General features: G+C 37.5%; 1 protein-coding gene across 9 annotated transcripts in view; it reads left to right on the top strand.

Annotated features, from left to right (window-relative positions):
• LTBP1 (latent transforming growth factor beta binding protein 1) overlaps positions 1–27,573 on the top strand; it is a 205,406-nt gene that overhangs the window by 130,306 nt on the left and 47,527 nt on the right. For 4 of the 9 annotated variants that reach the window (XM_052806077.1, XM_052806078.1, XM_052806075.1 and 1 more), the window contains exons 11-21: positions 722–889; positions 4,003–4,236; positions 6,232–6,254; positions 7,270–7,372; positions 7,998–8,096; positions 10,168–10,293; positions 11,449–11,574; positions 12,289–12,411; positions 15,815–15,934; positions 21,023–21,145; positions 23,221–23,343. In XM_052806077.1, the coding sequence (XP_052662037.1) occupies positions 722–889; positions 4,003–4,236; positions 6,232–6,254; positions 7,270–7,372; positions 7,998–8,096; positions 10,168–10,293; positions 11,449–11,574; positions 12,289–12,411; positions 15,815–15,934; positions 21,023–21,145; positions 23,221–23,343 (1,368 nt within the window). The remainder of the gene's footprint in view (positions 1–721; positions 890–4,002; positions 4,237–6,231; positions 6,255–7,269; positions 7,373–7,997; positions 8,097–10,167; positions 10,294–11,448; positions 11,575–12,288; positions 12,412–15,814; positions 15,935–21,022; positions 21,146–23,220; positions 23,344–27,573) is intronic. The other 5 variants (XM_052806076.1, XM_052806083.1, XM_052806079.1 and 2 more) reach the window with 4 other exon arrangements.

Raw genomic sequence — 27,573 nt, 5'->3', positions numbered from 1 at the left:
TTCAGCTTAACACCAGAAAAAAGGAGATGGTTTTCATTTTTGCTTTTACATGTCATGTTGAAAATCAGGTAGTCTTTGTATTTTTTGAGTTAAGTGAACATACTACCCAGATCTGTTAACTGTATGTTAATGTGGATGCATAAATTAGAAAGGTGGACGGATCTTAGCTTCCTGTTACCTCACACTACTCATAGCTTATGGCCTTTGGCTCTTCCACATTAAAACTAAGTATAACAAAATGTAAATACATAATTGTCTCTTTTATTAAAAAAGTTTCATGTATGATACTTAATCCTTTTGCAGTCTTGTTTATATAGCCTTCTTATAGCTGAATGTTCCAGTGGCTATGTAGCTTGACACGGTTGTATATTGCCAGTGATTGACCTTAGTCTTCAGCAGTTGGACTTGTGTACAAGTGAGAGAGGTGATTCTGACTCTTTGTCGTGGAAGCATGGCAACTGCTGGTTTGGAAATGATTTTTTTTTTTTTTCCTTTAAAATAGTTTTTATCCTTGGTCTAGGTTGAGTTGGAATTCAGGAGTGTTTGATGTGAAATAAGAATTTTCTTTTATGTTGTGATTATGGCTTGAGATAGGTGTTTGAAATAAAATTTCTGCAGATAGTAATGCTAATCTATTTAACTGGTGTCGGAAATGTATTGGTGGTTCTCTGTTTTGCTTTTCATGTGAACAGTACCATTCTCTCCTCCACTTTCCTTGCAGCTGATAATCCTATAGTTGCTGAAGAGAAAGGACCCTGCTACCGGTTTGTTAGTGCAGGAAAGCAATGCATGCATCCTCTTTCTGTTCAACTCAGCAAGCAGCTTTGCTGTTGCAGTGTTGGCAAAGCATGGGGCCCGCACTGTGAGAAGTGTCCGCTTCCAGGAACAGGTAAGAACTGCCCATTAAAAATACAAGCTCTTGCCCCCACCCTATGTTTGTTATGCATGCTTTAAAAAAAAAAATCCAAGAATTTATTTTAAACAAGAAGTGTCCATCAGTAAATTATGATAGTTCTCTACACGATAGTAGAATAATCACATATATAGTAGTTTTTTCCATAGGGATTTGTGATTAAAACAAAGGAATTATGTTGTGATAGAATTCCAGATTAACAATATTTGCATCTCGGAATACTTCCTTGAACTTTGATTCTCCATCACATGAAGATAATTTATTGTACGTTATATTCTGACTATAGATACAGGCAAATTAACCCAAAATCTAATTAATACTCTTCAGTTGTGAAAGGCACCAGTGAAAGGATGGCAGGTTTTGAGAATTAGGTTACAGAACAACATGTGTTGTAGTTTACATTACAGTTAGTGGGATATGTATGGGAGTATCTGTGCTTTTTAACCTTCCTTTACCATCCATTTTTAGGAATGTGCTAAATATGGTGTTGCCTTCTTAACAATAAACTGGTAGATAAACATTTCATGCCACCTTTCACTTAATTCCTTACTTGATACATAAAGCTCACTTGTATTATCAGTGTTCACCTGGAGTCCTGCTGGTTTTTAAATATATAAGGACTGGTTGGTCACTACCCTCGTTTAGGCTGCTCATAGATTAAGAGACCGCATATTATAGATACTGATCGCTGCTTTCAAGTACCTTTTATTCCCCAATTTTGCTTAAAACTTAAATGACCAAAGTTGGAGTCTTCAGTCAAAATCAACTGAATATTATTTTTTGATGTCCAGCCTGGTCAGTATTTTAGCACAGGTGTTTGTAATGGTAATCTACTGTTCTTACTGAAGTTGCTGCTGCAGATATCACTATTATGATACAGATCATGTATTTCTCTGGAGTATTTTATAAAGATTCAGATTTTCAAAACTAGCTAGCTGCTTTGGGAAATCCACAGCTAGCATCAGAGACGTGATGAAAGCAGCAGATTCCTTACTTTTTTAAGTTGGGCTTACAGAAATGGAAGTGATCAACATTTTTGAGCATTTCAGTTGATTTTTAAAGCCATTGCTTCCTGTATGACTGCTGGGTTGCTACATCACTGATTAGGGTTTTAAAAGTCCAGTTCACTTTGAGATAAATAATATTGCTATGGCTTTTTAATGGATAAGAAATATATTCTCATCAGATGACTTGCAATTTAAATGCAGATGCTTTACATCTATGAGAATATTGCATGAGGCTTTATACCAAATTGTGTGTATTCTGGAGCAGAGAATATATATTTTTGTTGACTGCTGTGTAGTTGTAAAAAAGACATAGTTGAATATTATGTGAAATTGGTTATTTTAGCGATTTTTCTTAATGAAAAGACTTCAGAGAGAAAATCTGTGAGTAGAAAATTCTGATGAACTGTGTGGAAAACACTTTTCCCGTTTCACGACAACTTTCATGATTTAAAAACATGTTCCTTTCTGTAACAGGTTAAATTCATAATCTTTCAGAGTTTTCTATGAAAAATGTGTGAAAGTGGGATACTCCAGAATGGGGTAATGTATTTACTGCAGCATCCCATGTTAATATAAAAGTCATTGAATTAAAAAGTCATGATGTCACTCTCTTACAGCTTTTAAAATATTTGTACAAAGTAGGCCAGCTCCAAAAGAGACACTGAGAGAGGCCAGCTTTCTATGCCCAAGTGTTGAGAGCACTTATCAGAGCTGTGGTAGAATAAGGCTCACATTTCTATTCTGCATTTGAGAGAATATGGCCTGAAACAAGATGCATCCTAAGTATGCATCTGAAGGGACAGATGTCAAATTTTCTCCGACTTCCTCCTTTGACCAGAATTCCCACCCTCAGTTGGGTGTTTTTGTGGCAAGTTTTGATATTAGCATTTCCCAACAAAAAGTATTTCATGATTCTGAATCCACTCAATTGGTTTGACCCTTCATCTTTTCTATTACTAAGACACCATCAGAACACAGTATGTAATTAATGCATACTGCAATTTAATGTACAATTTAATGAATTCATCTGTGGATTACCTATAGCTAGTATTTTGTGGTTTTATTTTAGATGCTAATTCATTTTAAAACCCTGATGTGTTCAAAGCAGAATTTGTGAACTTAGCAATGACCCACTCCGCACATCTCTTAAGAAGCTGTAAGAAATCACATCGGGCACATGGGAGACTAAATCTTTGATGTTTCATGCCAACATAGTTTTACCTAGAGCAATGAAGACAGTGAAGCATTGCCCCTCAAGACAAGCTCTCCCTGTCCCTGACAGGAGCATAGCTATTATCTTTGATGGGGAGGAAGGCTGACCTGTATTTCTTTTTCATTCTAGTCTTCCACTAGGACTGCAAAACCTGATGCTCACGTAGAGCAGCTGCAGAGACCAGAGCAGGTGCTGCTACCTGACTTTCATTACCTTTTTCTGTAGCAGCTTTATAAATGAGATTATTTCCCCTCTCTTCCAGTGGTGATTTGGCTTTTTATGGCCCCGATCTTGTTTTTATCCAGACCACTGAGGTCAGTGGAAAGACTTATTCAATTCAGTGCAATTTGGATCAGGGCTGGTATGAGACCTCTGGTGTATTCAAATGGGATCCTGTGAATGAATGTTTTTACTGATTGATATTCTTCTGGTCCTCTAGTACAGGGGTGGTGAGCTTTTTTCCTTTGGTTTCTGCAAAAAGAGAGTGATAGAAATAGTGATCTTCATTCCTTATGCAATGTAAATGATGATGACAATTTGCATACTTAAATTCATACTCAGAAAGGATATACTGCTTGAAGAGGATTAATTAAAAAAATTATCTTGATATAATGATAGATTAAAATTAACTGAAGAAAGACGGTAAGCTGGAGTTGAAACCTCCTGGGAATAACAGCCAGAACATGCTTTTGGGAGAATGCTCAGTCATACTAGCATGCAATGCATAACTTGTCTTTAAGTAGTTTTTTGTAAAAATGTATATACAGTATGAGATTAAATTTATTAGTGGTAGTCATTATATTTTCCACTATGTCAACATATTGCACTTTTAGATGCCTAAAAGGAATATTTTCCCATCCCAAATCTAGCTGCTTTTAAGGAAATCTGCCCTGGTGGAATGGGTTATACGGTTTCTGGCCCTCACAGAAACAAGCTATATCATCACCCTGCAGTTAGAGTACAGCCACCTGTCATTGGCAAGACCCCGATTACTCAACCTGTTGCTAAAGGTACTTCTCCTCCACCTCTCCCAGCAAAGGAAGAGCCAGTGGAGGCACTGACCTTCTCACAGAAAAGTGAGACTGAGATGGCTGTGCAAGAAGGTGAGAGTGGGAAAATTTAGTCTTTCTGTATTTCTGTGCATGTGTCTTCCATGATATGTTTCTTTGCAGAGTAGCTGCATACAGTGCAGGGCAAAGAGGTGTCACTTCCCACAGCAGAGCATTCCATGTTGTGGAGTGTATTGTGTTACAAGATTTACTTCTGAAATTTTATGTAAACCTCCTATCAGATGCTGAGAACACCAAAGAGAGAGAGACTGCTTCAATCTCATTAATTTTTATGATAAGAAATAGTAAATATTTGTTGTAAGACTTTTATAAAGATATTTATAATCTCTAACATATAACAAAGGACTCAACTCAGGCTTTGATTTACTAGTATTTGGGGTTGCAGAAGCTAAGGGGTTTTCATCATCTTCCTTCTATACACTCCTGTAGATTAGCACCATGTGGTGCACCCTTCATGTGGTCTGCTCTCACCCCTGCAGCTGTACACTCCCTTGGTGTGACCATGTTGGATCAGCCTCTCTCTGCTGGGCTGTTTAATGATTAGTTGACTCCTCTAAGATATTTTTCTTAGGCTTTGTTTTCTGCAAGCTCCTCTAAGAACTTGTAGCAGCCAAAATTGTCCTGAGTCTAAAACAAATGCAGAAGCAAAGAAATGCAGAAAGCAGCACTATTATAAATACATTGCCAGCAAACTTGGCATGAACTAACTGTAGACAAGAAGAGATACATTGCTGAAGAACCCTCTCATGATACTGAATGCTTAATAGGTTATTTCCAAGTAGCAGTTATGTATCTGTGTGTCAGGCTATTATTAGAAAGAGTTTCAGCCAGCTGACTTTGCAAAATTCTGTGCGACATGGGTTACTTTCCAGTTAAAATCACTGTTCTAGTTTTGCTTTCAAAAAGAAAATGGAGCTAAACTGAATCTGGAGAGAAAAATAAGCCATTCAAATATACTTACAGACTGTGCTGGATTATACAATCTCACATAAACCTCTGGGCTTTTCTGTGTTACAAAGTGGAAAAAAGTAGTGTATCATTTGCTAAAATATTACTTCAGTAATTAGAAAGATTGCCACATTCTAGTAAATCTTAAAACAGAGAAAATCGGGAGAAAAGAAGAATTTTTTTTTTTTAAATAAAAAAAAATTTAAAAAAATGCTTACTCTAAGTCAGTAATGATACATACGCATGTTTGAATTTTATATTCCATTTTTTTATATGTTTGCATTTTGAATTTTTGAGATTTTATTAGAAGTTCTCACAGTTTGGATAATCAACCTCCATGCTAATACTGAAGAAACTAGAGCAATAAGAGTTTTGGGGTTTTGGTTTTGGTTTTTTTTAATCTATCCTGTGGAAAATGTTAGTTGTGAAAAAAAAATACTCTTACAGTTTTTTACAGTAGCATATAGATTTTCATCAGTGAAAGACAAATTCCAAAAAGGCAAACTGCAATGGCAAATAAAAACTTATATGAAATTTGTACCTTTCCTTCCCAGAAAGAAGTCACTTTTGTGGAGGTAAAAAAAACCCCAAAGCACTTTTACTTGCTTAAAGAAAAGGCAAATTTCAGAACTTGATTTTTTTTTTTTTACAATAAATTCTTGCAAATTTGTTAATGGTTAGTTATATATCATTATGATATTAATTTACCTTTAAAATAATTACAGACATTGATATTCCTTAGAAGGACTTAAAAATGTTTAATCAGTGAGTTAATGACCTGTGTTTCTTAGATTGTTTCTAAGGAAACAATTAATTGAGAAACCTATAAGGCTGCTGAATACTGAGTAAATAGTTCTAAGCATTGGTCAGTGTGTAGAATCTTATTCTGGTTTCAGGTTAGTTTTTACGCTTGCTTCAGGAACATTACTTCAAGTTTGCACCATTTGGAATGAGGTTAGAGACTTAAATTTTTCTGCGATGGCAACAACCACTTTCAAATGTGCTAGTAGTTTTAAATAGAATGTGTAAGAAAATGTTATGTGAAGACTGATTAATTTTCTTTTTTCTTTCTGGTTTTAGTGGCAACTGCAGCCCCTGATCAGGTAAAACATGATGTGATCTATCTAGAATTAGAATGCAGACCATGTGTATGAGAGGTGATACAGTAACTCTGAAAAGGATTTAGGATTTATGAGGATCAAACAACTCACTGTGGACTTACACTGCAAACCCTGAGGCAAAAAGAGCTCATGATATTATTATATATAACAACAGGCAGGTAGTGAGGTACAGGAAAGAGATTATTGTAACCTCTCTATAGAGCATTGGTGGAGGGTCTAGTACTATATTGTTCCATCCCATTCTGGAGCCTGTATTTTAAAGAGGATACTGAAAAATGCAGATGGCATGAAGGAGAGCAACATATACTATCAGCTAGAGAAAATGAATTGGAGACAAACACTATGAAGCTTTGAGAAGCAGTTGTGACACCTGCTTAAGAGACTGGTATTAATGCCTAAGTTAGTTTCCTAGTTTTTTTTAGAGTTGCTGTGCATTCCGTGGAGAAGAGCAGGCGCGTATCTATGTTAAGTCCCCCGTTCTGGAGGTTCCAGGTTCTCTATGCTGAAGATAATGGGATTCGTTAGGAATAACTGCAGCTGTACTTCATTTCATTTTCCTAAAGACTTACAAACTTCTAACACTTTAATGAAAATAAGATGATCAGTGCAATAGCTAAGAGAGAAACTTTCACAGTGTTCAAAGACTTGAGATATATGTGATTGTATACTTTCGTGTGATGCTGAACTGCAATTAAATACTATTCATAAGAGATTGAAGACCAGAGGATGGGAGAACTATGGAGGGACAAAGCCAAAGATACAATTAGAAGCTCCATGAAATGGCTGCTTCAAATAAAATCAATGTTAAATTGTATGCAGTTGTGTAAACATAGTATTCCATGTTCTTTCAGGCTTAAATTGGTGGTAATTAACGATCTGCTATCAAAAGACACTTGTGAGAATGTTAGCAGTTTCTCAAGACAGGAGTTTATGGGTTGTTATGATAGCTGAATTAAGAGAATGTTTTCAGAATGTAAATTTTCAATCATTCTTTTAGGAATTAGCATCCCTTGATCAAGAAAAGCAGCCTTATCTAGAGCCTGGGCAGCCTCAGCTTTCTCCTGGAATTTCAACAATTAATCTGCATCCACAGTTTCCAGGTAACTTGTTTTGACTTGTCTTTTAGTATGAGAGTGCTTACAGTTCTTCAAAGAATGGGAAGCTAGCAATTGTAACAGAGGTTAATGAAAAATTGATTGCAGCTTCACAAGCAATTTTGCCATGAGCAGAATATGGAAAAAAAAAATAATCATGGAAGCTGACGTGGGAGGAATTGAGAGGTTGGCATTGGCTCAGGGACTTGTTAGGAGGCAAAGATATACTTTAGGAAAAAGTGATATCCTGGATTACATACATGAGAATTTTAATGTTGGCAGAGTTGAGGCCTTGTACCCCTTTCAAGAGGAGGCTTCACTTTGGTGCCTCCTTGTAGATTTATGCATTACTTTCACTGCAAAAGTTTTACTATTGTGCTTGCTGTCTTTAGCACCTCAGGTTTTTTCACAAGACGTAGAATGATGGAAAACCCAATTATATTATTTTTTCTACTCCAGAACTAAGCAAGCAGAATAAACTAATGAAAAGCTCCATAGTGTCTGGCTCATTCAGTATCATGTGTGAATTCTTTAGGGTTTTGGGGTTTTTTTTTGGTTTTTGGGGGGTTTTTTTTGAATGCTTTAAGGGGTTTTTTTTGGATGTGACTGATTTCCATTCCATGTCACACAGTAGTGATTGAGAAAACATCTCCTCCTCTGCCCGTTGAAGTTGCTCCTGAAGTCTCTACTTCGAGTGCAAGTCAAGTAATTGCACCTACTCAAGTTACAGGTATTGTACTTCCTTTTTAGAACTAAAAATAAATTCAGAAATGACTGTGAGTTCCTGACACTATAACTTGTTCCGTCCTACTTCTGAATTATAATAGTGAAGAGAATGTAGCTGTAGAACAGAAAGAAATATTTTGGGGAGAGATAGCAAGTACAGAACAGCACAGCAATGAGGGTACTGTCAACAGAGCCAGAACTGGGCCCTCCCAGAATGTACCTGCCATTTTTGTGCTCACAAATAAATGATAGAAGGAAAAATTAATAATTCCACCTCAGATTACACAATCTGCAACTGAAGTCCAGAACTGAAGACTTCTTGGATACAAGTCAGGTCTTTAGACAGTCTCCACATGTGTTCATGAAGTATAAGTGATCATGTTCTTTGAGGAATGTAGACTTAGTGGGATGTAGATCGGCATGTTCTACAAAAAGCAGATGAGGATTTACTGTAAGATATGTTTTAAAATGTTCTTTTGATGTTTGTGCTTCTTCCTTTTTTGATGTATTAAAATAGCCTTTTCTACATCCATGTGTCAAGAAGTGAAAATAACAGAAATGCAAGTAATGCTCTTGTCATAGCTGAAACTTGTCTAAGTGATGGCTGTGTCCAAAAGGCATGAAAATTTCACTTGCTGTAAATTTGAAAACAAAAAGGTGAATGTACTATGTGCATATACATGGGAGCATTACAATGTCACATTGGCTAGTCTCTCGGAATTAACACAGGCTTTGAAGCAATTGCAATATCCAGGTAAATACTTTAATATGCAGTATTATATATGGTAGAGATATCTAGGCCTACCAAGAGGTTTTGTAATTTGCATTCACAGGGAGAAATTGCACTCGCTTTAATAAAAGTTTAACTCTTTGAAGATGGCTTTCCTTCATGCGGGAACGGATTTTTGAGTTGCATGCGATATGCACAGGGTCTAAATCACCCAGTTGTTTGAAGTACGATTCTGTCTGCAGTTAAATTCTTCTGAATCTACTGTAAGACTAGAGAAAGAACTGTGTCCTGTAAGCATTCAGCTGCTTCCTTCAATTACCTATAATTACAGTTTTCTAACCCATATGAAAGTTCTACTAAAGGTGATTGTCAAACCAGAATTTGGAAGTCAGCTCTGCTGTGACTGTGCCCTTTCTGCCAGCCAGCTCCCTGCTTCCTTACAGAGAGAGGAAGTTACCCTGCTGGGAACTCACATCAGTTAGAAAAAACATGGTAGTTTTCCATGTTCTGCTGTTTTTTCTTTCCTCAGGAAAAGGAGTAGAACTAAAAATTGCTGTGTGCTATAAACAAATATATGAATCTGTTGTTCAGATAGAGTTCCAAGTGTTGTTCAGATATTTAAGAGGTAGTAAAGTCTAAGTGAAGTAAGATTTGTAGGACAAAATCCTAAACTGGATTTAAAAAACTGAATGTAGTTAGAGATGAGAAGTTTTTGAGTGCCTTAATTCTGTACTTTAAGATTTACTTAAATTTAAATGTAACCTATTTCTAAATAGTCAGGATAAATGATTCTTCTTTACAGATAACTTCTTTTTCAGGAATTATGATTTCATGCTGCTGTATAACCTTAGTTTAAATTGCAACTAAACACAGTCATTAGTATTTTTTGCAGTAACACATATACTTGGAGAATTTCTGAAACTACTGTAAGAGTTTAGCATCCAATGCTGCCCATATCTGAATCTCCTTATCCTACAAAATACATCCAAGCCATTAACAGATGAGTATTCTGTAAAAACAATCAGAAACCCATTACAGTTTTTTTCTTAGCCTTCGATGCAAAGGTTAAATCATATAAATTTTTCCTTTATATTATCTTCATTTTACTTTATTTTTTAGGTACCCATTTATAGATCTTGGATAGGACATAAGAATATGTCACTAGGAAAAGCCTATATGGTTTCTAGATTATTCCAGTTAAGGTATCCATTACAGAAACTCAGGACTTACAAACTTGATTTACAGTTGTTTTCAGGCCTAATCTTTCTACTTGGATTACCAAATACTGTGTGCTTACTGAACTATGTGGGAGAGTTTAACACTAAACTTTTTTTTGTTTGCTTAGAAATCAACGAATGTACAGTTAATCCTGATATCTGTGGAGCAGGACACTGTGTTAATTTGCCTGTGGGATACACTTGCATCTGCTACGAGGGGTACAAACTTAATGATCAGCAGACAAAGTGCTCTGGTATGAATGGACACTTTCAAAAATCTGAAATAACCATGCTATGAAATGCTTGAAATGTAGAGTCTGGTCAGGGGAAATATGCTACAGAGCAGTCAGGAGTTACTTCCTCTACTGAATGCTTCCAAACTACACAGAAACTAGTTTTTGTATGTCAAAATTTGCCAGCTAGTCTCTGATACAGCTTTTCAGCCACTCAGAACTGAATATGAATTTAATTAAATTGGATGAAAGCCTTTCCCATTGTGAGATGAGAGCAAAAAGTTATTAGACAGACCATCTCTTCTCAGCTTCATATCAGGTATCTAAAATCATCAGACTGCTAGGAAGAAATACACTTCTGTTTGGAGAAAGAATGGCTGAATTAGTGCCTGTTTCTCAGAATGATTTACCCAGCTACTAGCTCTGCAGCTAGACTAAATCCAGTCATTTTGTTAGGTCTTTCCTTTCAACCTTCTGCTGAAAAGAGAAAGTATATCGTAAACATCCCAGAGGCACATTAGGAGATCCACAAAGTGAGGTCTCCATTCCCTTCTAAGCTAGTAAGTTCTGAAACGGAGGGCTCTGATGAACATGAGGGAGAGCCCAGACTGGCTCTATGTGAGCCATTTCAGATTTGGAAGCAGCTAGATTGGTATCTTTCCTTCATTCAGAGTATGCTGATTCCTCTGTAACTTGGATCAGAAAGAGTTTACTGTATCATGTTGCCAGATTGTACACTATCAACTTCTCATGCTACCAAATGTTCAGTAACTTCACACTGATACGTATACTATCAGGTGCAACTACAGTATTAGAAAATAATTTACACACATACACAACCAAATGGCAACTTAAAATCCTTCTATTTCATCCAAATTGTGTTAATGTTCCATGCTTGCAGCTTGTGCTCAGTGTAGTGATTTGAATAGTAATCATGTCACATTCTTCAGGCCAATGCAATATTCTTATGGTCTAAGCCAATGAGAGCATTTTTTTCCAACCAAAACTATTTAATGCATCTTTTTTGCAGCTCTGAGGGAGAGGAAAACATATACTTTTTCAAATAGTTAAAATAATTACAAGATCAGTCTTTTCAAAAGCATGGCATAGAATGCACAAAAAGAATCACAACTAAATATGTTATTCTATAGTCTTATGTTTTTATTTCTTTTATAGATATTAATGAGTGTAATCAGGCACCCCATCTCTGTTCCCTTGGACGCTGTGAAAATACAGAAGGAAGTTTCCTATGTATTTGCCAAGCTGGATTCATGGCCAGTGAAGATGGAACTGACTGCGTTGGTAATTACTGGTCTCCTTTATAGAAAATAAAAATATAAAAATGAATCAAGAAGCTTATCTAAAACACTCTAATGTCCCCTTTTCAGCTTTTTTCCTCGATGTCATTAGTACTAGACTTATGTCTGGAAGGGTTTTTAACTGTCTCTCACCAGGTGTTGTGGTGAGGAAAACATTCGGGTAGCTCCTACTATTTTTCAAAATGGTTATTTGTTGAAAAACAAGAATTTATCCAGCATCATGCTTGTTTAGGAAAATTACCATTTAGTAAACACACCTTCTGTGGTAGAAAATACAAATATTCAGAACTCTTTCAGTCACTCGCAGCTGTAACAAACCATATTTTTAAATATAGCTGCAAACAGCCATGGACTTTGCAGAGCAATACAAACAGCCTGAATTGGCTGTGATCTTCCTCAGGTTAGCACTGCCTTGGGCACAATATGCATGCAGGGACATGCATTGTGTTTGCAGCCACAGGGCTGCTCACTGGCCTTCTTCCTACAGCCTGGTTGTTTCTAGATTTCATTCTTTGCAATTACAAACAGCGAGGTAAAGATGGAACTATTCAGTAAGAACAGCTGTAGGGCTGTGGCTTGCAAACAGCTTCAAAAATCCAAACTTATGTTTAATTAAACCAGAGTTTAGAGGAGATGCAAGCATTCAGTAATTACATGGTAAGCAAAGTTTCTCTTAACTTCTCTTTTTCATCTGCAGATTTTGATGAATGTTCAAGACCTCATACTTGCGGGGAAGGCTTTTGCATAAATACTGTTGGCTCATACAGATGTGAATATTGTGATAGTGGATACCAAATGAACAGGAGAGGTGAATGTGAAGGTAGGTTTGGACTCTTCACCAGTAGTAATACAGTAACAGTTGCCAAGCCAAACAACTGCAATAGGACGAGCCATTTGTTTGCATTGACTGGTGTTTCTGATCTCAACAGAAAACTTTACATCTGTTTCTTTATTTTTGAAGAAATCTGGCCATTAGATGGAAATATTAAAAAAACACAGGTTTTTTCATGTTTAACTTAATATTTTTCTACCTGGTATATCTCTTTTAATTCCTTTCAATCCTCATTTGCTATTTGATTTCAGATGGAATGTCTTGGCACAGTGGTTTTATAACTATTTGTGTTCAGAGTTCCCTTTCCCCATCCCACTCTGTGCTTATTTCCATAGGTAATTTCTCTAGCTTAATCTTACTGCTGGATTTCTCTCACAGCTACTTTTTTCATTTAATTTGCCTTCAGATCATTTAACTTCCTCCTGTACACCAGCTGAAAATGGCAGAATGTTCAAAAGGACATTGCTTGTTTTATCTACAGTATGTCCTGGATGATGAAGTGAAGTTACTGTTTATTCATATCACAAAAACAATGCCAAATGTTACTGCCGTTTGGCATGATTAACGTTGCCTGCTGTTCAAGGGAGGCTTAGCACTATGGCTTGAGCTGCAAAGGGAGAATTCTCAGAGGGTGCAATCTTAAACAAGAAACCTTTTTGAGTACTCTCCAATCTTGTCAGTTATTTGATGTCTGGAACTGCAATTCAATTGCTATTATTTAGATTTAAGACACTGCAAAGGAGTTCCTCCACTGCGGACGGAGCCATCTCGGGACAGCTATTTTAACAGCTCTTGCCATGGAATCTCTTAACTTCATTGTTAGTCCTTCCCTGCATACTTTACCAAGTTTCTGTTTCAAAAAAAACCCAACAAACAACCTATCATTTTTCCTGTACTATAACAGATAGCAAATGGTAAATTTTTTTACAGTGACTTTTTTTAATTTGGAAATATATATCTAGCGGGTGCTTCATGTTGCAGGAGATCCTAGGACATCTGACCTTCAAAACTTCACATTATTTTTCACTGTGATATTTTTGCCTTTTTGCTGTTCTTTTTTGATTTTCAACTTGAATTGTGAACTAAAAACCACAGGCAGCCATTTAATTTTAAACATAGTTTTGTTCATGATTTAGTCTGAGTTACTTAGGACAGAATAAAATTGCTAACATGTTAGGTTGCCTAGCAAATAAACAACTTAAAGCTGCTGTGGATATATTTGCTGCTCTGAGCATTGCTAAAAGGTTCCTCTTTCTATTTAGACAAATTTTTTTATTATTTAAATAAACGTTTCACACACTCCACTCTTACAACTACTTTTTTCAAATCTTATCTGTCAGTAGGGAATCTGTGATTAAAATGGGCTAGAAATCAGAATATCATAGTGCATCAAATTTCTTATTAGCTTGCATTTTAAGTAGTGTGGTGGTAGTCCTCTATCATTTAACTTAACAATATGTAATTTCTGAAACCAAATTCTTTGTTGAAAGTTATTTAAGGTTGCTTAAGGGAAAAACCCTCCTACACTAAATCCATCAAACCAAGGAAATGACATATTTGGGGAATCATTTTACCATGTCATTACACCTACACGTTATAGTCACCCTACTGACAGATTACAGATTCCACAAATAACTCCTTTCCACCTCCTCCGCATTTCAAAAACAAAGGCAAGAAACCTCCAAGCTGCATACAATACACACAGTTTGCTTACAGTTCTTCACCCCATCTTCATTCTGCCTTCAAGCTATACTCACGCAAGCTCTGTCATGGGCCTAGCCTGGGAAACATAGAGAGTGCATATATGTTGTTGTTGTAGAGTCTATTGTTTATGTAGAACAGTGTTACAGGCATAGCTGCATATGATTAAGTATTCCTATAAAATCTTATTGGGATTTCTTTAAGCTTTGCAGCATTTAGACTTTATTTTGACTGAAAATTTCTGTACCAAATACATTATTGATGTTGTATGTTTTGAGGACAGATACAGTCCAGGCAGTTCTGAGAACAGGTTTCAGCAGAAGTGGATTTTTTTTGTTTAAATAAATAAAAAGAATCTCACAGCAGTTTCACTGAGAAACATTTGCAGGTCTACATTGTAGCAGCTGAGGAGGCCTGTTGCTGTTTTTATGAGAAAGTATTCTGAGCTGGACAATCACGATTCTATGAAAAATTGTGATTTGCCCACATCCAGTGAGTTGTTTGGAGCTGGGATGTTCAGTTCTCTGAAGGTTGGAGCATTGTCCAGTTAAATTACAAGTGTTGAAGGCTACTTTCCTTCTGTGATCTTGTTGCCAAAACTAGGAGTAAATTGCCTCCCTCCTCTCTGTGCTGGAGTAGCAGTCCTTAATTGCAGAAGATACAACCGCTAGGCTTGGGGCAGGGAAGGGACAGGAGCTTAAGCAGCTGGATTTAGAGGTGACTTTGATGATTTCATTAGTTCTGTGCACTGCATGAAGCAAGTATTTGGTAGGAAAGATTATAATTATTTTGTAATTAAAGACCATATTATAAAATGATACTCAAGTATGGGAGCAGACTAGAATGAGGCTTCCCACAGAGTTTTAATTCCAGCATCTTCTGATCATTAGTCACTTGACAGCAACTTGTCTTTGAATGTCATTTTTGTATGCAGTCTCTTTCAGATTGCATATATTGTGTGTATTGTGGGTTTCTTTGGCGCAGGATAAGAAGTTCTTGGTAGACACTCAGAACCTGGACATGAGATCCATGAGTTTTTCAGAACCTATCTCTTGTTTTGTCATGGGTAAACTAGGACCTCTCCTGATGCAACAAGTCCCTCTATCACCCTAAACATTGCCAGCCTCAGTGATGTGTGTGTTGCTTGTGCATTCTTTCAGATAAGATTAACTCCCTACTCCCTGTAAACATCTTTGATTATCATTCACACAATTAAATTTATAGTCCACTTAATACTTACATTCTGCATAACTCTAGGATGCTGGAGAATACCAAATTCCTCTTTGCTTTGACAGGCCAAAGTTACAGTTTTATTGTTGTCTTACTATGGAAAGAGCCTCATGACACTTCAATATGGTAAAGGGGTGACGTAAGCAAAGTTATTCTTACCTATCTAAGCCAGAAATCTGATCTGCTGTATGTTATGGAGGGCCTACCAAAGATTCTCAGTATAACAGAAAATTCAAATTCAGTTGCATGTACTCTGGTCTAATTTATTTCTCAGAGATGTGCCTTCACTGGTACGAATCTGTGAGAACTTGTACCTTCCTGGGTCTCTTAACAGATAAAGTATGCAACTCTTTAAATGTATCAGTATAACACAAGCACAGTCAGAATAACCAGATTAGTTTATTGTTCAGTGTTCTGATATGGCTTTGACCACTATTTCCTTTTATCTTCTCTTTTGAAGACATTGATGAATGCCTGACTCCAACTACTTGTCCAGATGCACAGTGCATTAATGCTCCTGGCTCTTACCAGTGCATTCCTTGCAGAGTGGGATTCAGAGGCTGGAATGGACAGTGCCATGGTATGTTCAGTACTCTTTGTATCTTCGGTTATAGTTCTCGTTCCGAGATGCTGTATTTCCTGTTCCATCAACCTGATGACAGCACTGTTCCCTGGGTCCCCATTTCATTCAATAACAATTGAAAATACAAGATTTTTGAAATGACTTTATGTTCTCGGACACAGTATATGTGAGGAAATTGTGTTTTACTGTAGATAAATGAACATTGAATCTAGACTGCAAACAATACAATTATAATTACAAAACAAAATTCTTGAAATAGAAAATATGGAACTGAAAGGGATGTATTATCAGTGAAATGTTAGTAGACCATCGTTTGGAGGTATTAACAAATGGAAAAAACATGAGAGTGCTAACACATCAGTGTGACTGCCAGGCTTTTCAATAGGATATGGGAGTTTGCTCACAAAGCATATTAATAAAACTTCTTAATTATCTGTACTTCCAGCAAACATTAGCACATCTTAAAGCAGCTTGTCACACTTTAGGTTAGGTTTTTAGGACAGATTTTTCACATTATAGTTTTGTTGATTTGTTTTTAAATGTTAGATTTATTGGGTTTTTTCCAAATCAGTTTTGGCTATTTGAGATATAGATAAGAAAGAACAAATTAATCCATTGTGCAAAAAGAAATAATCTTTTGCAGTTTTGAGTGCCACTTCCTGGGACACTACCAGAAACTTAAATTTTACTTCAGTTGTGAAGGATCTGCTGTCTGTTGTGAATCCTCCTGTCCATTCTGTGTGTAACACATGCCGTATAATTTGTGATGGTTGGAGTAACCATGTTACCTAAATGGGTGTATAATAACCTACATAGGGGGTGCATGCATTATTGTTGTCAGTCAGATTGGCGGTGTACTTCCATATTTCCTAATTGCTCCCAGCTGCTGTGATTTGGTTCAGTTCATATGAAGCAGTCTAGGAGCATTGTTTTGGTTGAAATAGCTCTGGAGGATGGGCATCTACTGTCCTCCAGCCATAAATGGGCTTTCAATCTGTAGAGCAAGAGTAGAGTGAGGTTGCAGTGAAGCACCTGAAAAATGTATGGTGTGGCTGTCAGAGCCTCACCACCAGTTTTGCTGTACAGATTACACCTTTTTCAACCACTCTATTTTCTAAAGAAGGCATACTGTAGCGAATTTTTTCTGTCTGAACATATCTGCCTGTTACAATTTATCAGCATGTCATAGCTGCATTATTTGGTCTTGTCATTTGACTTATTGTGGAAGAATGTATTTCTCTGGTAATTTCATGGATTTTAATGGAGTTACAGCCAGCTATGAAATGTTTACAACAAACTGATGTGGTTCACTTAGCACACTTTACTCCATGTTCATCTTTGGCTTGCTCCTTCCCACCTGCCTGAATTCCTGCTGCCCTTGCAAAGAATGTGGTACATGCACTCTGTTAGAAAGGTTTCCTCTTACTTAATTCCTTTTTTTGAAAATGTAAGGTTAACTTAATTTTGCATTCTTTCCTGATACCAAGCTTGATTTCTATACCTGTTTATGAAAATAGCCTGGATGAAAATGCCATGGCATAACTTTCCCTTGTTTAATTCTTGCTAACCAGGTTAGTAGGAGCAGAATGAGAGAAAAGCAGTCACTGCTCTGCTCAGATTTACAAACAGAACTAAGTCGTGTAAAGGATAAGTCTTGGTTCCAAGTTGCTGATACTTTTTTTCCTTGTATTACTGCATGTAGTTTCCCTTTTTTCTTTGTTTTATGAAATGTTCTAAGCCTAGACATCTCACTCACATCATTAGTGATGTGATCAGTCTTCATTTTCTGTTTATCCTAGACTTACATCATGTTGGAAATGAGCCATACACATTTTAGAAAATGTAATGCAGACAGTTTGTCTCAAATCTGTAGCTTTGCAATATGGTACAATTTAAATACACTGGAAAGGAAAATATTTCCCAAGTTATCTATGAAGGGTATTTAAGTCCACTGTTCCATAAATTTGTTTCTGCTGTTAGTTTAGGTCAGTTGCAGCTCTGCTGGTTTTTCCCAATGCTGTTTCCAGGTTTGGGTTTTTTTTTACCTCACCTCATTCCTCTGCCTGCACTTTATGCCCTAGAAAGTCTACTGTAACAATTCTACAGTTCTTTGATGCTATTGATATTGTAGTCTTCCAGGATTTAAAGCCAGGAACGTAGTCACTTCTGTTTAATAAAGGCAAGTCAATCAGCTTACTTCAAACTTAATGTAGAATACATTTAATTGCAGTTTAGGTGGGAATATCCAATGTGAGATGCATATTGGAAGAAATTAAAATTGGCATCTGCACACCCTGCCCCCTCATTGTCATGAAATTGCTACTGTCCCAGGTCCCTCAATGCGTTTGTCCTGTACAGGGACTATTTGAAACAATTTTTTTTAAAGTTTACTCATGATCCCTGGTTTATTTATTTTTCATCTTTCTCTCTCCACATTTGCCCATTCAAATAAAGTGATATATCATGATGTAGAATGACAATAAAGTAGTATGTGAATCTAGAGCACACGTCTGTGCGTTGATGAATAAATGAAAAAAATTAAGTTGACAAAACTTTCTAGACCGCTTCATCCTCGTGGTTATCTCTGTGGAGGATTTTGCAGCTCTGTGGTTAATTAACAATATTCAGCTTGTACCGCATTAGAAACCCCATCAGAAGATTTCAGAACTAATACAGAGGTCAGCAGAGCTGATCCATATGTCTCTAGCGCTACTGTAGGGAGCTTCAATAGAATCAGTTACAGCTCTGGACGTCATCTCAGATTTAGGTTCTGTTCCTGTGTTTTCTGCTGGCTTTATGGGAAAGTCTGTTGATCTTTGAGTCCCATCCAAAAATCAGAAATAATATTGCAGGCTTCATTTTCAGGTAGCTTGGACATAAGTAAATGAAAATGAATCTGTAAGAAGCAGGTTTGTTACTCAGTTGGAAATTTGTGTGCCTGACTGCTGAATTAGGTTCTCTGTGTTTTAACAAATTCTTGAATTAGAGCATTTATCATATACATTGAGAGCAAAGGTTGTGTTTTGTTGAGCGAGCACATTTTGCAACAGTAGGGATCTGAGAAATTAGTCTGGCAGAAGGGTGTAAATAGTATCGCCTGCTGAACTGCCATAGCAGAGCACCTGTGGGTCTGTACTGTCATCTCTTGGGAAGATGCCACTTCATGTTCTTGGCCAGGCTGCAACAGGGCATCTTATTTACAGAGTTAGAGGCTCAAGTGAGGAAACAAGCATTGTAGATCATCTGAAATATAGACAATAATGGTGATTTTGTTTGTGTCTGGGGATAGATGGGCTTTGTCAGAGTCAGATTGTACAGGAGCTTGTAAAGAGCCATGGATGATAAATATATGAGGAAAATAGTTACTGCAGATATTCAGAACAGCTAATAAGAGATATGATGATGATTTAAAGACCTCTAATCTTTTTCCAGCTCTCCCTATGCTATAGCTGCCTAAATAGCTCAAGTGCCTCAAATAATCAGTAGTTTTACTCTTTTATGTTGACAGATTTCATCTGCTTCGTGGTGGCAAAAGACAGGATAATTGGAAGTAACATGATTTCTGGCACATAAAAGCAAATAAGGTGTAATTCTTTTTCTGCATCAGTGAAGCTAAAAAATGCAGCTTTTTCCATACAAACAGGGACACCTGCTTGCTGTTAACTACATCCCCAAAATAAATAAATAAAATTTGAAAATTAACCTTTTATTTTTTTAAGTGAAAACCACTCCTAGGAAAAAGACAATACTGATTCTTTTAGAATACTGAATTAACTCTGGCTGGGTTTATAACAAAAGATGTTATTTATTTATATGTTTGCTTTTTTCTTTGTTGATTCATACAAATTGCATTCAGAAGGAATTATTGAAAATTATTCTTAAATAGTAACGTAGCAGTTTTCATGTTGGCTAAAGAGAGTGGCCCATCTAGTTAATACCCTTCTTTCAGAGAATGATGAAAGTAGGTGTCTGTGGGATAGCTTATAGAAAAAAAGTTTCTTTCAAGTCCTCCTGTAAATAAAGGATGGTTTGTGACCAGGAAGAGAGATTTTGCTTCTAAAATTTTTGTTATAAAGGCATAATCCAGTGGAGTTCCTTGTTGCCTATATAGAGTAGTCTTTACAAAGGGACCTGCGTGAAGTGCAGAAATCCCCTTGAAATTCCTCAGGTGTCAGCTAAGTCCTTTTGAACCTGCCTCCTTTAAGTCAACTTGAAAAATGTCATCTAACAAGGTCTCACATGTACATGTGTTTTGTAAAGTCTTTAGTTATGCACTGGAGAACTCTAAATCCTGTACATTAATCGACCTAGCTTTAAAAAACAGGAAAAACTCAATAGCAGAAAATGTGGTTGAAGTCTGTTCTAGCTTCCAAGAGGACCTGCCTGTTCCTTTGTACTTGTAGGTAAGCTCCAGGTAAACAAGCAGAGGCAGCCAGTTGGGGGATTCTGACCAGAGCACATGTTTTAAAAATGGTTTCAGAGAGAACAGCTTCTAACACAGCCTTGCCAGCATGAGCTGTGTCTGCTTTTGTAGACTGTTCATTGCAATAGCAGGAAGGTTAGTGATAATGGTTACAAGGTATTGGCAGGTGCTAGTGCTTTTATCACAGGTACATATCTTAAGAGTAAATCCGTGTAATGCAAGAATGAACGTGCCATCACTTGCTGACCTCTTCTCTATACTAAAGCTGCACTGGTTTAAGCTACTATGAGAAAATCATGAGCAAAATAATCTTATTCAGGTAAGGATAATGTGGACACAGTTAGTTCATAGTGTAACCCCTATTTAAAAAAAGAAAAGAAAAGGAAGAAAAAGGTTTGTTAGCCTAGAGTCCTTGCAGTACTGGGATAAAAGCATTGGTTTAGTGATGTGGGCTCTGAGTATATTTGAGTATTTGACCACAAGGCAGCTCAAGTCCAAATCTTTTTTTAAGTTAGAATTGCTGCAGAATTGTCAAGGTAAACATATACAGGAAAACTGATTATAACCATGCTTATGGCAGAATTTGAATAAATTCCCAAGCTCAACTGAAAGATGGTTGTATCCAAGTTAATTGTACACTTATGCTCTCTTTGTTTTCACAGATATAGATGAGTGTCAGTATGGCAATCTTTGTACAAATGGACGCTGTGAAAATATGGAGGGGTCTTTCAGATGTATTTGTGGCCAAGGTTTCAAACTCTCTGCAACAGAGGATCACTGTGAAGGTAGGAAAGAATATGATTAAAATTCATAAGGTTGCATTTACCTTTTAGATAATATTTTTCATCTAATAGTATTCCTTTTAATGGAGAAACAACAAATGTACAACACTGAAGCTAGATGACCAAAAATGTAAGAACATGTATTTCCATTTTATGGCTTCCATGGTCACACTGTAAAGTTTCACATTTGTTACAAAGCAAATCAAGAATGTGTAGTAATATTTATATTGCTAAATTGGAATTTCCGTAAAATCCTTGGCATTTCTGTCATTTTGGAGGTTTGGGGACAGTGGCTTTCACTGCCTTAATTGCTTTTCTTTCTGTCTTTCTTTTCTTTCATGTGAGTGAGTGGAATCAAAAAACTCAGGCTGCACACTCTTGGAACCCAGGAGTGTCAGTTAACACTGAGCTGATGCCTGCATTGGTGTCACTGCATTTCAAGTAGTACATTTAGTAGAAAGAGAGTTTGGTGTTGTACTTCTAAGAACAGTACCTGTACCTTCAAAGTGTCAGGTTCTACGTTTCTTCCACATCTAAAACTCCCATCAGGACTGCTCCAGTGGAACAAAATTAGGTCTGAAGTCAGAGTGGCGTAGTCCGAGAGAGGACCTAGAGTGTGTACAGGAGGTATGAATATGCCTCTCCTTAGGGAGAGCGGACTTCTTGAAATCTCTCCCCAGAGGTGAAAATCTGGGAGAATGTCTCCAAGCTGTGGAAGCACACAAAAACCTGAACATTTCTTGTCATATGTTGTTTTTTCTTCTTTTCCCTTCTCCCCACCCTCCCCCAAGTGTCTGTGTATAGCACCAAACACTTCCAGACTTCTGAGTGCTAAAAATAAGACAATAAAACTAAATGATCGTTCATGTAAATTTGTCAGGAAGTTTGAAACAAAACATCAGTGTAAGTTAAGTGTCTTGAGTGAGTTAAATGTGCTGTCCAGGACACATAGCAGACTGGTCTTGGGGAAAGTATGTAGACAAAGTTTGACTGCTTCCTCTAAGCCTTTCATGGAAAAGAGCCCTTGCCAAGCTGAGCTGGCATGTGCAGACTGTTCTTCTTAAAGTGCGCCCTTCTAAAGTAAGGACCCATACACGTGCCCAGATGCTTCATGCAGCCCCACAGATTTTGGTGATCCTTAAATTCAAAACTTCTGTGGTTGCAAGGGACCATTAGTCAAGAGGTCAGACTATGTAGCCATAACACAGACCTGAAAAACCTCATTGAGTAATTTTCTCCTGTTTGAATTGGAGTGTATTTTTAGAAAGACATTTAGCCGTGCCTAAACCCTAGAAGTGACTAAGAACCTACCATATCAATTTAATTACTGTTCCTTAACAAGTATTTTATAAATAAGGGAGGCAAAACAGGCTTCCTAGCTCAAACAAGACATGTGCTGTGTTCTGAATTCAAAGTGCCACTCCCCTCCAATGTTTTGAGTTTTTCATAGGAAAATTTAAGTTTGATGTTCAAGTCCATCTGTTAACCCAGCCTGACCCCAGTTCATAAGAACTGAAATGCTGAGGGATTAGCAGTGGTTGTGGAAGCAAAGAGACATTTCCCCATACTTAGAGGATTAATACTATTACAAGGCAAGTATTTAAAGGAGCCTTAAGATACAACTTAATAGAGGAACAGCCTGTCGGTGTGCATCTGAAAACCACACCCTGTTAAAAGGTAGTGATCCTGCTGGAAAGTATTTTGTGGGTTTTGCTGACTCACTGGAGCGGCTGGCTTGTTACCTTTGCCAGATATAAAAGCAATAAAAGCAGCTCTCAGGCAGCATGCTTGTGTATTTGTGTGTCTGTGTGTACCCGTTTGTGCATTGAGGGATATATTGATACTACAGGAGAGAATGCTGAATGCAGTCATCTCAAGGGAAACATCCAATCTGGAATTTCATGTATTTTTATGCATTATATTTATTGTCTGCATTTGTTAATAAATAAGACCAAGAGAAGCAGTACTGTATATTGACACTCTGCTTTGCTGTTTTGTTCAGAATGGGTTATTGCACCATTTGATTAATAACTGGTAATTTCAGATGTGTTAGGTTTGCACTGTCTCTTCTGCTACAGATATAGACGAATGCCAGCACCGATCAATCTGTATGAATGGACGCTGCAGGAACACAGAAGGATCTTTCAGATGTATTTGTAGCCAAGGCTACACGTTATCATCTACTGGAGATCAGTGTGAAGGTAAGCTTGTGGACTTAGGCTACTGATTCATTTTTTTCAATAAGATCTTGAGTATTTCAGCTATAGCCATGAACTCTTTTGAGAATGGGGCAGAAAGATATGTTGCTTCTCTTTCTTTCTCTATACTTTACTGTCAGTCATTCAACAGTCCCCACCTACACAGCCACATATTTAATGGATTCTTAGAAATAGTTCCTGTCATCTTTCCACATACAAGAAATCAGCACATGTGTTTCCAACAGTAAGATTGGAAGGGCAGTTAATATTATTACCAAAAACAATTAAGCCTTTCCAAACCTTGTTGCTCAAATTCTGACACAGAGATTCTGTATTACAAAAGCTTCTGCCAGCATACACTATTCACATGGAGGCCCTCTAAGTTTAAGTTAAAACTTCTTCTCCAGCTGGTTTTGGGAACCTGTAGCCAGCCACCACAGTCCCACATGTGCACTGGCAGGGGAAAATATGTAGTATAAGATGAGCTCCAGGGGGATCTGCTGGAGCTCACAGCTTTCGCTGTCTCAGAAGTCAGTCTACATACTGAGCTTGTAAAAACAAAAATGAGAGGTGAAAGATGTACAGTAAATGTAGGGAGAAATGCTGCGTTATAGAAAACAGAAACATTCTATTATCTCTCAAGTAGAACAATTTAATTGTCTAGTAATTGGCAAACAGATTTTTTTCTAATTAATTATTTCAAAGCTACTCCCTCTTCTCCATTGTTGGCTATACCACCTGATATGGTATGTCTGCTGCACTACTCATGGTCACCTTAAGCATGTGAGATTACTTACTAGCGAGCTCCAGAAAAGGTTATATCTCAGTTGCTTCCTTATCTCACCCTAGGGGGAAAATACTCTCAGTTAAGGTCTCACCATACATGTAGTATTAGCCCATAAAAGGTTTCCAGTCTCTGGTGTGCTTTCTGTAGCTTCTGATACCATGGAAGACAGAGCTTCTTACTGCTGTTCTACCTAATAGTGTCCTGCTGCTAGGTAATCCTCCACACAGCACTCTAGGAGGCAGTTCTAACCTTCTCCCCCACAGCAATAGGTAAGGAGTCTTCTTCTTCAAGTGATCCAGGCAGAAGAGCAATTCCCCCTGAGGCAACCAAATGCTGTCTTCTCAAGACAAACCTGTAATATCAGACCAGACTTTATCACCAATGATGATACTGCATTGTCCACATTTAATGAGTGACAGCATCTGTTGAAGTTCTCACCAACAAGGAATAAGGATATCTTATAAAATCTTCTCAGCACACGGATACTCTTTGGTACTGACCTGTTTGGAGAATCTGGTCATAGAAGAACTTAACACAATCTTCTCAGAGTTCCTGGTGAATACCAGCATCACTTGCATCAGCTTCAAGAAACGTGGGCTGATGATGCAAGGCACTAGAAACTTGTGTCAAAGTATTTTGCTCTCACCTGACTTCCAGATCTTCATGAGTTGCAACAGATGCAGAGATACTGTGTCAAGAATCAAAGAAAAATGTGGTGGAAGGAACCACTGGTCCATCCTGCCTCCCAAAGGCAGACCCACATGGTGTCACTCCTGACAGATACTCATCTAACCTGCTCTGAATAGGCTTCAGCAGATGAGATTTCCAAACATCTCTTCAAGCAGCCTGTGCCAGTGCTTTGCTGTCCTTGTGTTAGACTTTCCAGCCCATCTTCATGAAAATGGCTTTCCTCCTGACTGTTAGTTCAGCTAGATGTGTGCATGGACTGCAAGGCAGAGCTTCCATAAAGAGAAAATCACCTTGAGAAGACATCCAACATTTCTCCATATGATTGCCTCTGATTTTCAGATTAGCCTATTTACCTGAATATTTTCTAAGACTTCACAGAGAAAGCAGAAAAGAGACAACAGAAACTGTGGCTATAGCCCAGCACAGTTGTGTGAAAAGAACAGTGGTTCAAATTCTGTTCAGTTTCTCAAACTCAGGGATAGACATTTGTCACATCAGAGGATACCCAAAAATGTATCAGGCTGTAAAGCCAATGTGTTTGGCAAATCACTTGCAAGAAATGTGCTTGTTTATTTAATAAGGATTTCTTCTACTTTGGAAGTTTTTTTAAAAATGTAGCAGCTCAAGAAGCAGTTTGCTGGTTTGATCATTATACACTTGTGCAAACTTCTAGGGAGATTGCAGAATTTGGCAGAATTATGCTGTGCTCGTTTTCAGCTGTGCTCTTTGCAACTCTCTGGCTAAAGTTTTTGTCTGGAAGTCTTTGCACAGTATTTCACTTGTTTAAGAATAAAGGTAATTTGCAAATAATTGTTCTATACGTTGGCATATACATGCTCTGTATGCATCCTTGCACTGAACTCTTCAGAAAATGAGAAAGCTGGACTGAGGCCTTCATACCTTCAGTTCTGAGAGCAATAATCCATATGTCCATTCCTATTGCAAATGCCTGTATACTCTGTTATCCAAGGCCGAAGAACTTTTTGCTTCTGCAGTACCTATATGCGACGAGCGAGGGAAGTCAAGCAGTCGACTCAATGTGAGTGATAAAGCAAGCTTCAGCTTTACTGCAAAACCTTCACATATTTATAACACAAAGTTACCTCTTATACATACTTGTCTTACAATCATTGGCTTAGCTCTAAAAGTTACATTATCATACTCCTCCTACTTGCAGTTACTGCCTTCGTGCCTGGGCCCGCGTTCCATCCTGTTTTTCTCATACAGTACCTCCTTATCTACACAATACAAGGTCAGTATGACCTTCTTTTCTTCCTTGTCAGCATGACTCGGAATTTTCCATCGTGGCCTAGTCTGGTTTTATGTCCAGATTGGTAGAACAAAACTCCTCCATGGAGCCATGACCGCGCTCCCTCAGCCATTCTCCAACACCTATAGACACTTGCTATTATCTGCTTGGAAATTAGAAGCCTGGAAGTACATGACCATCCACAGGTGGGCCATGCCCTCAACCTTCCACCCGAAGATAGAAAAAGAGGTTACTTCCTAGTAGCACACCTGTGGCCTTGTCTCAACTGACAGGAAGTATGAATATGCACCAACTGGACTTACATATAGACTATACATCTCAAAGAACTCGAGTTACTGGAAAAGAGTCTGTCTGAAGCATAGGAGGCTCCAGTGTTCTCCCAGGAGCCTTCAGAGATTTTGCTAGCCAAAATGCTCAAGACATGCACGTGTAAAGGATGGTAAAAGCACTGAACATCTCAAGCATGAGTTACTGTCTCTGATTTTTCTGGAGATTCTTGTGCAGCCACCATAGGACCTGTGAAGAGTTGCATCAGAGAAAGGGAGGTTTGCCTCCTATATGGAAAATAATGCATTTTGACTGAATTTGGCAGAAGATGCCTTCTTGTTGTGAGACTTGGCATTAACTCAGCACAAGGGAGTCATTAATTTTTTCTCATGCTCCTAGTCAAAATTAATTGCTGTTTTAAATAAACCACAATTTATTTCTCAGTTGAAAATTATTATAAAACATGTCGTTATCAAAAGGTCAGAACTTTGTCAGCATTAAGTGCAGCTTTATCTGCAATAACGTTCATTTATGTAAGAAAGTTATCCCTATTTCTTATTTTTATCAAATAGATTAAATCCCAAGGATAGTTGAACTCTGATATAGTGTGGGCTTTCCAGAGGTAAGTGTAGAAAATGAGGTCATGTCCTCTTTTTTAATTACAATTGTTATTCGTCCCTGCAACGCAGGAAAAAGTTACAATTCTAATCAGCTAAAATCCATGCTTAAGAAATCAGAATAATCAAAGGCAGCGGAAAAAGTTTTTGATAACTGTTTTTCAAAGGAAACTATCTGCATTATCAGATCAATAGACTCAGTGAATTATGAGGTAGGGCACCGTGGAGGCAGGGGAAAGTTGATTATGAGATGCTTCTTTTATTTGACTCATTTTCTGTTTGCTTTTAAAACTTAGAGGCACAGTTATCAAACACCTTGTGATCTTTAGCTGTAGTGAAACAAAACTGTAGAATATCACTGGAATGTAGGCACTTGCTGAGTTAATCCTGCACCCACAGTAGCTGTGCTCCGTTTCCTCCATTCGGCTGCCTTTAAGCCCTTTGAAAGACAATGGAAGAAAATACTGTAGTTGGAGACAATGCCGGTGTCCTATTCTTGAAAAATGCGATTACTTTGTATATAGTTTGTATCCTGAAACTTGCCCTCCTATGTGTGAGTCAGCATGTTTATCCTATAGACGTTAAGACACTAGGGCAGATTC

The sequence above is a fragment of the Harpia harpyja genome, chromosome 13 (assembly GCF_026419915.1).
Source record: "Harpia harpyja isolate bHarHar1 chromosome 13, bHarHar1 primary haplotype, whole genome shotgun sequence".
NCBI classification, from domain to species: Eukaryota; Metazoa; Chordata; class Aves; order Accipitriformes; family Accipitridae; genus Harpia; species Harpia harpyja.
The sequence above is the reverse complement of the archived record's forward strand: the minus strand, read 5'-3'. Positions and strand labels throughout refer to the sequence as shown.